This window comes from Scleropages formosus, chromosome 10 (genome assembly GCF_900964775.1).
Source record: "Scleropages formosus chromosome 10, fSclFor1.1, whole genome shotgun sequence".
Taxonomy (NCBI): Eukaryota; Metazoa; Chordata; class Actinopteri; order Osteoglossiformes; family Osteoglossidae; genus Scleropages; species Scleropages formosus.
In genome coordinates, this window is record NC_041815.1 from 10,255,772 (window position 1) to 10,267,971 (window position 12,200).

A 12,200-nucleotide genomic window follows, 5' to 3' on the forward strand; every position below is an offset into this window, starting at 1 on the left:
CAGTGGTAACAGGAGCACTTGGGGCTGTGACCCTCAGACTGGGAGAGTGGCTCCAGCAGATTCTGGGAACAACATCTGAAGTCTCTGTCCAGAAGAGTGCAGTCCTAGGAACAGCAGGTGGAGATAGAGGACCCAAGGCAGCTTGAGGAAGACACACACCATCCATTTTATTTATATTTTTATTTATATTTATATATATATATATATATATATATACACACATACACACACACACACACACACACACATTTACATTTATTAATTTAGCTTACGCTTTTCTCCAAAGCGACTTACAATGTTAAGGTTACAATTATTACAAGCTTACAATTATATCGTAACTCTAAACGTGGCTACGAACACTTAACAAACACCCAAATTAGAGGTCACGTGGGTACTTATTCTCTTCCCGGTTTCCGTTCTGGATTCGAGATGCATTCTGGGATATGTGTGTCTCTGTCCGTTGCAGATGTTATGATCGTTGTTAATGTATTGCTCCTATCTCCGTTTTCTTTTTTCAGTCACCACATCTATGTGCTCTTACTTTTATCGTATTTATGTGGTATCGCAACTGATGTGTTCCTGAAGTTTTAAAGATTCATTTAATTTGACAGAGTGGTAGCGGACCGGTTTCATCACACTCAGTCATCAGGTAACAATCAACAATCAATTCAACATTTGATTTTGTTCAGCGATGTTTTTTTCTTTGTAACTGAACACGGAACAAATGCATTTTATAGAATTTAAGTGTCATCCAGCCAGCCTTTGGCTCCTTAGTTACATACGATATGATCGATGATGTTCCCGACCGTAGCTGCTCAGTCTGCAAACAATATTGATGATGCTTAGTAAGTTAGTTAGTGTGCTTGTTGTTGTCATATTCTTGCTGCTTTAGCTGTACAGTATACGCAAAACGGATTTAAAGTTTAATATTAATGCAGAACGTGATGAATTGTGAAAGTACCCTTAAATATAAGTCTGTGGTTTTTTTATAACACGTACGTGACGTAGCCGTGCGGCTTCACGGATGACAATTTAAACATTCCTATCTCGGAAAATAAATTTAATAATACATGGAATACAAGTTCCCTTTATTCATTTTAGTTATTAAGTTAATTAAAATTGCATTTATTCATTTAGCAGACGCATTTCTCCAAGCGACGAAGGTTGAGCTACTTTAGTTATTTACCCATATACAGCTGGATTACTTTTTATTGGAGCAATTAGTGTAAGTACCATGCTCATTTGTATTACAGCTGAAGGTGAGATTGGAAACTGCAACCTTTGGGTCCAAACACAGTTCTGTATGCTACCAACTGTCCTGCAGAATTCCATGATAAATTTTTATGCATGAGTGAAAACTCATTTAATATTTGCTAGAATAGTAATTAGCTTATCTTTTAATGTTATATTACCATTCTTGTTGCACAGGTCTTTATTGCACTTTGCAGGTGTAGTGTGAGATGTGGTACACATTCAAACAAATGGAGACATTTTGATAATGTGGTTCATGGATGTTTGTGATATACTGTAAAAAATTCCAAGATTACTGCCTGTGTTCCTCTTCAAACCATGCACACACTGTTTTTAGAGATGCTGTGTGGCATTGCAAATATTTCACAGTACATGATTATTTGATTGTAAAATTAAGGCTTTATTTACATTAGTATAAAGGTATTCATGTTGTTAAAAATATTTGATTGTGGTATGCATGCATGTGGCTGTGACAGTACAAAAGGAGGGGATTATTTAACCCTTCCGACACTAGGAGGGTGTGTGATGCTATAGACTACAGAGCACCTGCCACAGTGAATCCCCTTTCCTTATGTCCGGTCTTGCACTGTCATCGCTCACCAGTCCCTGTTTTTATGAATAAAAGTAGAAATTTCACACGCCTTCATTTCAGCTCCCTGAAAGAACCCAGCATGTCACAATGATTTAAGTAGCTATATTCGTACTTAGACTCAGTAGTTCCAGGCTCATATCCCACGTATCTCTTGTAGTACCAGTGAGAAGTGTACTTTCTTATATAAAAGGGTAAATTATTGCATCGTAATGCTGTTATGTTGGAGAAAAGCATCAGCTAAATAAAATGAACATAATAAATCTGTTGTTTCAGTGTCTATTAGATTGGTGTTAATCAATGCTTGTGATTAGTTGCGATTCGCAGTGTGATAGGCAGTTGATCTTCCATGTTGCTTTGCACTAAGTATTTGTCACGGCGAACAAAGGAAACCAGGTTGACAGATTCAGAAGCAGGTGCGTTTATTTTTATAACAGGAGTCGTACTCACAGTAACAGAGTGCAGGGTCGTAGAGATCTCGGAGTGCGTCTTTTCAGGTTGTGGTTCCTTGTCTGACACAGGGTGGTCGATATGGTTGTTGGGCACACAGTCGGGAGGTGACAGTGACAGTACTCCCCCAACGGTCAGCTCCTGCCGTCCTGCCCTGGGAGGGATGCCCCCTGGGACAAGATGCTGGCCGGTCCGGATGGTCCCTTGGATCCTAGGTTAGCTTTCAGTGATGGTGGGCGAACCCAGCAGACCACGCGGAAATGGCCAGACATGCCGCAGTAGAGACATAACTGGTCCCGGAAACGGCGCTGTCTCTCGTTAAGGTTCAGCTGGCCTTGACCGATTTACATTGGTTCTGGAGCCTCCTGTGGCTCGGGTCCAGCGAGGCCAGCCGTGGCCGAAGGGACGCTCTCGGGCCAGATTATCGATAGTTATCACTGTCTCCACAAAGCGGTCGAAGGTCCACTCCTCTCCCCGATAGGTGAGCTCCGCCTGGATCCTGGGGTGGAGCCCGTTCCTGAAGCTCGCTAGGAGGGAGGTGGAGTTCCAGCCGCTCTGCTCAGCCAGAGTCTGGAACTCCAAGGAATACTATGCCACCAAGTGATTGGCTTGCCGAATTTTCATCAGGTGGTTGCCTGCGGCTCAAGTGGAAAGCGGATGATCAAAAACCGCCTCGAAGCATTTCTTGAATGCTTCCTATCCGCTGTGGCCCAGCGCCATGCAGGGCCCCTAAGGAGTGAGACTAGGTAGGCAATCTTGGTTTCGTCCACTTGATAGGTCCGCTGGGCGCTAGTGAACATGTGCTCACACTGCATCAGGAAGCTCTGGCAGTTGTCCGGTGATCCATTGTACCTGTCCATGGTAGCCAAGTGGGGGGGTCTCCGGTTGGAGGGCTGATTTTCACAGGAGCCGGCGCAGAACTTGGCTTGGGGCCTATGACTATTGTCGATTGTATGATCCCGCTGACCTGGAGCACCTGTACCAGCCCCTGGATGGTCTCCTCAGTCTGATGCAGGGACTGCTCTTAGGAGCCAAGCAGGGCATCTTGAGTGGAGATGGCGTGGTGTAGCCGGTTGAGGACTGCTGAGTCCGTAGAAAAGGCCGAACCTTCTGTCATAGTGAATGCAGGAAACCAGGCTGACGGACTCAAATGCAGGTGCATTTATTTCTATAACACAAGTCGTATTCACAATCACAGAGCGGTGGGTCATAGAGGTCCCGGAGTAGTGACTTCTCAGGTTGTGGTTCTGCTGCCAAGTGCATCTGACAAGCTGCTTTTAAGTTTCAAGTTTATTGTCATATGTACAAGCATCATGAAATTCTTCTTGAATGCTTCTCCACAGACTATGAACAAAAACAATAGATAATACTGCACAAAACAATAACAATGAGTAATGCTAATGACAATAATAATAAATAATGGTAACAATAAATAACGGTAGACAGCCAGAGAACTCAAAACATGAGAATGCTTAAAGTGACAGTGTAATGTTCTAATGTGCTTGGAAGGAGCAGTCCAATTCTAGTTACGAAAGGTAGCACATTTTTGAGTGTTGCATACTCTTACAGCAGTGGGGTAAAAGCTGTTCCTGTACCTAGCAGTGTGGGTTCGAATAGACTTGAGCCGCTTTTCAGACGGCAGAAAAGAGAAAAGTGCCACACCAGGATGTAATACATCCTGTGAGGGTGGACTCCACAACACACCTGTAGAAAGTGGTGAGGACTGTAGTGGACATCCTGACTTTCTTCAGATGCCTGAGGAAGTGGAGACGTTGATGGGCCTTTTTGATGGTTAATGCTGTGTGCTCAGTCCATGTGAGTTTAGCAGTGAGGGTGATCCCTGGGCATCTGAAGCTGTTGACCCTCTCTACAATGTCCCCTTCTATGTAGATGAGTGCATGAACCGTATCCTGTTTCCTGAAGTCAGTTACCAGCTCCTTAGTTTTATTGACATTCAGAGACAGGTTGTTGTCCTAGCACCACTCTACCAGGAGCCTCACGTCCTCTCTGTAGGCCGTCTCATCGTTGTTGGGTGATCAGACCCACAATGGTGGTATGGTCAGCCAACTTTATGATGGTGTTGGAGCTGTGACTGGCCACGCAGTCATGTATGAACAAGGAATACAACACTGGGCTCAGGGCACTTCCCTGTGGAGTGCCAGTGTTGAGGGTCAGTGGGGAGGAGGTATTACTGCCAATCAGCACACGCTGGGGTCTGTTGGTGAGGAAATCCAGGATCCAGTTGCACAATGTGGCACTCAGTCCCAGACCTAGTAGTGCCACCGGGTGATAGTTAAGGTAGCTCACTTTATTTTTCTTAGGAACGGGGATAAGGGTGGTTCTTTTGAAAAAGGTGGGCACAGTTGACCTTTTTAAGGAGGTGTTAAATATGTCCGTGAAGACGGCAGCCAGTTGCTCAATGCATGTTTTTAAAGCTTGCCCTGAGATTCTGTCCGGACCAGCAACTTTGCGGATGTTTGTGCCTCACTTGTGCCACAGAGACTGTGAGACTGGAGTCATGCAGCGCTGTGGGAGCTCATACTGGGGGGGGGTCTCTGTTTGTGAGCTCGAAACGGCCGTAGAACGCATTCAGTTCATCAGAGAGAGACGCAGTGTCCATGTCTGTGGTTTATAATCTGTTAGTTTGGATTCCCTGCCACATCCTGCGTCCGTCTTGAGTGCAGTTAAACTCTGTTTCTACCTTCCTGCTGTATTCCCGTTTCATGCTGGTGATGGCTTTGCGGATGTCGTACTTAAACTTCTTGTATGCGTCCGTGTCTCCGGACTGAAACACGCAGGTACGCGCACGGATTTTATTTCGGATTTCGACAGTAATCCAGTTTTTGGTTAGGGAATGAGTGGACTGTTTTATGGGGTATGCAGACACTTACACAGTACCGGATGAAGTCCGTGACCACTGTGGCATACTCGTCCAGATTGGAGGATGAGTTTCTGAACATGTCCCAGTCCATGGAGTCAAAGCAGTCCTGGAGCCTTTCCTCCGCTTCTGGTGTCCAGCACTGCACAGTACGCATCACAGGCTCCTCTCGCTTGAGTTTCTGCTTGTAGACCGGGAGCAGCAGGGTGGTCGCTGTGGTTGTCAAGCACGCAGTCGCCAGGCACACGGTTGAGAGGTGACTATTAAGTTTCTGTACATGAAGTAAAATCTTTATTTGTTCAGTAATTTTAACTAATTAAGTCTTTAATGTTCCCCATGAGTGTTTACTTATTGTTTGCTTCTGGTGTTACTTTGTTGAATGACCACACTGGTATTTAAGTTGTGTTGTGTTGCTGTACCTGTGTGGGTTAGGCTGTGCCTTTGCTGTCTGTTGTTCCTTGTCAGTGTCTTGTGAGCGTGTAACTGATAAAATTCCATTGCATTGAATTGTAAGCCCATTGTATTACAAAACTGTGTATACTTTTGCAAGCCATTATAGTTTTTTTATTTAAATTTATTGTACAGGATCATACGTGTATATGAAAAAAGGTGTATGCTCATTCAGACACTGCTTATGTGGATATTAAACTAAAACGATGGTCTTATAATAACTTTTTGGTCCCTTATTGGGAAAGATGTTCAACCTCATAGGCCTAAAGTGCCCACCTCCTTTTTGTTGTTCTCTATGTAATGGTTTATTTTATATTCATTTAGTTTTTTAGTGCTTTTTATACTGTAGAATAAATTATTTATTATTTAGTGTTTTGTTTTTAGACCAGGAACAAATTAGAATCAGATCCTGGGTGATCGGGCGTTTAATAAGACTAATGTATCCCTTTCTTCCTGTTTTTTTTTTTTTTTTCCCTCTCCCCTTTTCAAGCTATGGGTGAGGTGGAGCTCTCCTGTGTTGCATATGTGAAGATGTACCTGCACGCTTCTTTGTTCCCACACTGCAGCGTAAATGGGCTGTTGCTTTCTTCAAGTCCTGCAGGAGCAGACGTTTGTATAACGGACTGTGTTCCACTTCTTCACTCACACCTTCCTCTAGCACCTATTACTCAACTTGCCTTGACACAGGTGTCTACTGCTCAAAAACAATAACTTAATTTTTCGTAAAGTGTTTCACTTTTTCATCTTGTCATTTGTTGCCACCTAAAATCTTAATGTACTCATTCACACCTGAGATTAAACTCAGCCACAATAAAGAAATAATTGGTCATTGTCAAGAAAGATCTGAAGTTGTTAATGGCTATCAAATAATAGAAAACTGGTCTCTGTCAGTGACTTCTTTTGGAAATTTAGCGGTTAAGTAGCTTTTCATTTTGGGCAGAATTACCCTTGATGTTACTTATTTGTTTAGGGCATATTTACTGTTTCAGGTCGATGTATGGTGTGCACAGACAGACCAGAGGATTGTGGGATACTACCAAGCCAATGCCAGTGTGTTGGACTGCAGGTAGTTTTCGCATGAGAGCATGTTTTTAGACAATCTAGTTTTTACTGCTTGTATCACTCATTGCCTGTCAAATTTCATCATACCGCTTCTGTCTTTGTTTTTCACTTTCTGAAAGCCCCACCCCTAGTGCTCTGAAGATAGCCGACAGGATCTCAGACCAGTGCAGCCAAGCTGTGCTGTTAATGGTAAGAACAGAGAGAGTAGAAGAGATGTAATTTTCCATATGAACTAGCAACAGAAGTGTGGCATTTAGAATGTGTATTGTAAACCTCACATTTATGACACTTTGTACCACTGTGAAAATGGATTTTGTCATGAAAGCAAGCACACTGGTTGTTTGCCTGACAAATGATGACGTTATAAAGTTTTGAACAGACATTTTTCAGTTTATTTTAGTTAAAACTTTGGAATTATGTGTGACCAGTTGCTGGGACAGGCGGAACTAGAAACAGCATGTCTTGGCTCTGATCATCTCTGGTGCAGTGGGGCTCATGGCTGTGTGTGGCTTTTCAGATGGACAACACCAAGATGTCAGTTGAGTGTCGAGTGCCACCCATTGTGATGTATGAACGCAGAGATTCTCGTTGGACATTAAAAGACAAACAAATGTGAGTAGTCCAGGAAACTGCTTTTGTAACCTTGAGCTTGGTACCTTGTGTGAAGTACTTTCATTTAAATAGGTGAAAGTGGTAAAAATGGAAAGAAATTTACATATAATGTCTAGTTAGTTTCGATATGCCATATTAAAATTTTTTTAGTGCGTTATTTAAAAAATTTCTTTACAAAGTACCAGGTGTTGTGTGACTAGAGAAGTCTTCTACATATAATTTCTTTGAATGTATGTACAGTAGTCCCTCCTTATCTGGGGGTTTGCTTTCAATGGTCAACCGCGGTCTGAAAATATTAAATGGAAAATTCCAGAAATAAACAATTCAAGAGTTTTAAATTGTGCCCTATTCTGAATATCCATCCATCCATCTTCCTCCACTTATCCGGGACCGGGTCGCGGGGGCAGTAGTCTAAGCAGAGCCCCCCAGACTTCCCTCTCCCCGCAAACCTCCTCCAGCTCCTCTGGGGGAACCCCAAGGCGTTCCCAGGCCAGCCGGGAGACGTAGTCTCTCCAACGTGTCCTGAGTCTGCCCTGAGGCCTCCTCCCAGTGAGACATGCCCGGAACACCTCCCCAGAGAGGCGTCCAGGAGGCATCCGGAACAGATGCCCGAGCCACCTCAACTGGCTCCTCTCGATGCGGAGGAGCAGCGGCTCTACTCCGAGCTCCTCCCGGGTGACTGAGCTCCTCACCCTATCCCTAAGGGTGCGCCCAGCCACCCTGCGGAGTAAGCTCATTTCTGCCGCTTGTATCCGCGATCTCATTCTTTCGGTCATGATCCAGAGTTCATGACCATAGATGAGGGTAGGAACATAGATCGACCGGTAAATTGAGAGCTTCGCCTTACGACTCAGCTCCTTCTTCACCACAACAGACCAGTACAATGACCGCATTACTGCGGACGCCGCACCGATCCGCCTGTCAACCTGCCGCTCCATTTTTCCCTCACTCGTGAACAAGACCCCGAGATACTTAAACTCCTCCACTTGAGGGAGCAACTCCCCCCTAACCCGGAGGGGGCAATCCACCTTTTTCCGACTGAGGACCATGGTCTCGGATTTGGAGGTGCTGATTCTCATCCCCGCCGCTTCGCACTTGGCTGCAAACCTCTCCAGTGCATGCTGTAAGTCTTGATTCGATGAAGCCAACAGGACCACATCGTCCGCAAAAAGCAGAGACGAGATCCTGCGGCCACCAAAACAGACACCCTCCGTTCCCTGGCTGCACCTAGAAATTCTGTCCATAAAGATAACGAACAGAATCGGTGACAAAGGGCAGCCCTGGCGGAGTCCAACATGCACTGGGAACAGGTCTGACTTACTGCCGGCAATGCGAACCAAGCTCCTGCTCCGGTCATACAGGGAACGAACAGCCCATAACAGCAAGCCCTGAACCCCATAATCCCGAAGTACCCCCCACAGGATGCCACGAGGGACATGGTTGAATGCCTTCTCCAGGTCCACAAAACACAGATGGACTAGTTGGGCAAACTCCCATGAACCCTCCAACACCCTAGTGAGGGTATAGAGCTGGTCCAGTGTTCCACGGCCAGGGCGAAAACCGCATTGCTCCTCCTGGATCCGAGGTTCGACTATCGGTCGGATTCTCCTCTCCAGTACCTCGACATAGACTTTCCCAGGGAGGCTAAGGAGTGTGATCCCCCTATAATTGGAACACAATCTCTGGTCCCCCTTCTTAAAAAGAGGGACCACCACCCTGGTCTGCCAGTCCAGAGGCACCGTCCCCGAACTCCACGCGATGCTGCAGAGGCGTGTCAGCCAAGACAGCCCCACAACATCCAGAGACTTGAGAAACTCGGGGTGGATCTCATCCACCCCCGGAGCCTTGCCACCGAGGAGTTTTTTTAACTACCTCAGCAACTTCAGCAAGGGTAATGGACAAGTCCCCCTCCGAGTCCCCGACCTCAGCTTCCTCTACGGAAGGCGTGTCGGAGAGATTGAGGAGATCCTCAAAGTACTCCTTCCACCGCCCGAGGACATCCTCAGTTGAGGTCAGCAGCGCACCACTTCCACTGTAAACAGTGTTGGCGGAACACTGCTTCCCCCCCTCTGAGTCGCCGAACGGTTTGCCAGAATCTCTTTGAGGCCGACCGAAAGTCTTCCTCCATGGCCTCACCGAACTCCTCCCAGGCCCGAGTTTTTGCCGCGGCGACTGCCAGAGCCGCACTCCGTCTGGCCCACCGGTACCCGTCAGCTGCTTCAGGAGTCCTATGAGCCAGCCAGGCCCGATAGAACTCCTTCTTCAGCTTGACGGCATCCCTTACCTCCGCTGTCCACCACCGTGTTCGGGGATTGCTGCCGCGACAGGCGCCGGAGACTTTATGGCCGCCGCCCCGACAATGGAGGCGTGGAAAATAGTCCATTCGGACTCAATGTCCCCAGTCTCCCTTGGGACCTGGTTGAAGCTCTGTCGGAGGTGGGAGTTGAAGACCTCTCTGACAGGGGCCTCCGCCAGACGTTCCCAACAGACCCTCACTATGCGTTTGGGCCTGCCAGGTCTGTCCAGCTTTTTCCCCCGCCATCGAATCCAACTCACCATCAGGTGGTGATCAGTTGACAGCTCAGCCCCTCTCTTCACCCGAGTGTCCAAGACATATGGCCGAAGATCAGAAGAAACGACTACAAAGTCGATCGTCGATCATCGACCTCCGACCTAGGGTGTCCTGGTGCCAAGTGCACTGATGGACACCCTTATGCATGAACATGGTGTTTGTTATGGACAAACCGTGACTAGCACAGAAATCCAATAACAACTCACCGCTCGGGTTCAGATCAGGGAGGCCGTTCCTCCCAATCACGCCCCTCCAGGTGTCACTGTCGCTGCCCACGTGGGCGTTAAAGTCCCCCAGTAGAACAACAGAGTCCCCAGTGGGAGCACTTTCCAGCATGCCCCCCAGGGACTCTAAAAAGGCCGGGTACTCTGCACTGCCGCTAGGCGCATAAGCACAAACGACAGTGAGAGACCGTTCCCTGACCCGAAGGCATAGGGAGACGACCCTCTCATTCACCGGGGTAGACTCCAACACATGGCGGCTGAACTGGGGGGGCTATTAATAAGCCCACACCCGCCCGCCGCCTCTCACCCTGGGCAATGCCAGAATAGTGGAGAGTCCACCCTTGGTTGAGAAGAGTGGTTCCAGAACCCAAGCTGTGAGTGGAAGTGAGCCCGACTATATCTAGACGGTATCTCTCAACCTCCTGCACTAGCTCAGGCTCCTTCCCCGCCGGTGAGGTGACATTTCAAGTCCCAAAAGCCAGAGTTGGTGTCCGAGGTTTGGGTCGACCGGGCACTCGGCCCCGACCACCGCCCAAATCACAACGCGTTGGCCCCTTATGTCCTCTCCGGCAGGCGGTGAGCCCACTGAAGAGCGGCTCCACGTCTTGGCTTCGGGCTAAGCCCCGTGGGCATAGACCTGGCCACCAGGCGCTCGCATGCGAGCCCCCCCCCCAGTCCTGGCTCCAGGGTGGGTCCCCGGGGTGGACGAGATCCTTGATTTAATAGTCATAAGGGGATTTTGAACCGCGCTTTGTCTCGTCTGTCACCCAGGACCTGTTTGCCTTGGGAGACCCTACCAGGGGCATATAGCCCCAGGCAACATAGCTCCTGAGATCATTCAAGCACTCAAACCCCTCCACCTCGGTAAGGTGGCGGTTTGCGGAGGGACTATTCTGAATAGCGTGATGAAATCTCACGCCGTCCTGCCCAGGACGTAAATCATCTCTTTGTCCAGCGTATCCACGCTGCATACGCTATCTGCCCTTTAGTCACTTAGTGGCCGTCTCAGTTATCAGATCGACTCTCACAGTATTGCAGTGCTTATGTTCAAGTAACCCTTTTTTTAATTTATTAAAAAAATCTTTATTTAAAAAATCATTACTTTTGAGGATGTGGGCATTGGTCCTTAGTTTTCTTTCTTTTTCTTCTGTATTGGAAAAAAAAAAACATAGTACCGCACCCTATGTATACTATCTGCGGTTTCAGGCATCTGCTGGGTGTCTTGGAACATATCCCACATGGATAAGGGGGGGCTACTGTATAGCACTAATGCTTTCTCTTTCAAAGGATCATGTTGCGTCAGTGGGAGGAAACTCGATCAATAGCCAGTCAGCTACTGGATTCCAGGGATCGCACGTTGCTGGTTGATTTTGACACACATCTTGATGACATCACAAAGGACTGGACCAATCAGAAGCTCAATGCCAAGATTGCTGAACTTGCTTCAACTGCCAATGGCAGACTCTGAATAAAAGTAACTTGAGCAAACTAATGTATAAAATGTGAAAAACAAATGTACACTGGGTGTTTGAAACACATTTTTAGTACTGTTAGATTCTGTATAAAAAAGGTTTCTCTGTGATACATAACTAGCATCTTATGCCAAAATATTTTTATCGGTGTTTTGAATGTATACATGAAAACTAAAAAAGCAAAAGTAAATTTTTGTGGATTTTACAGTTAATAAAGTATTAAATATGGCAGCAGTTTACTGAACATATAGTTTATGTACTATATATGAACTGATGTACCCATTGCTGTTGGGTACATTAACAAAAGTCACATTCTTTATAAAGGTATGTACACAGACCCTCTCCCCCCAGCCACACATGCATAATTTAGATATATGTTTATGTACAGGATGAAACCAACTGTGTCTGACAGGCCATGCTCTTTACTTTCATTTACATTTAGTGACTTAGCAGACGCTTTTCTCCAAAGCAACTAATGGATACTATGTAGTGTTAGTAGCCCACAAACCTTATTCACCAAGGTGACTTACACTGCTAGATACACTACTTACAATGGGTCACTCATCCATGCATCAGTGGGACACACACACACTCTGTGTCACTCACACACTAAGGGGGGAACCTGAACTGCTTGTCTTTA

The 12,200-nt window shown here is 46.5% G+C and overlaps 1 protein-coding gene across 1 annotated transcript; it reads left to right on the plus strand.

Moving 5' to 3' along the window:
- The first annotated feature begins 430 nt into the window (after positions 1-430).
- On the plus strand, positions 431-11,998 carry emc9 (ER membrane protein complex subunit 9). The gene is made up of 6 exons (XM_018758784.2): positions 431-649; positions 6,109-6,305; positions 6,608-6,684; positions 6,800-6,869; positions 7,198-7,292; positions 11,376-11,998. The coding sequence occupies exons 2-6, from the start codon at positions 6,111-6,113 to the stop codon at positions 11,554-11,556; spliced, it is 618 nt and encodes a 205-aa protein (XP_018614300.1). The 5' UTR covers positions 431-649; positions 6,109-6,110; the 3' UTR covers positions 11,557-11,998.
- The last annotated feature ends 202 nt before the right edge of the window (positions 11,999-12,200 follow it).

Bases quoted from the DNA above. Each gene is read 5' to 3' on its own strand.
- emc9 (XM_018758784.2), top strand. From the start codon at position 6,111: ATGGGTGAGGTGGAGCTCTCCTGTGTTGCATATGTGAAGATGTACCTG. The intron at 6,306-6,607 runs GTGTCTACTGCT...TTACTGTTTCAG, and splicing joins CTCAACTTGCCTTGACACAG to GTCGATGTATGGTGTGCACA. The intron at 7,293-11,375 runs GTGAGTAGTCCA...TCTCTTTCAAAG, and splicing joins ACATTAAAAGACAAACAAAT to GATCATGTTGCGTCAGTGGG.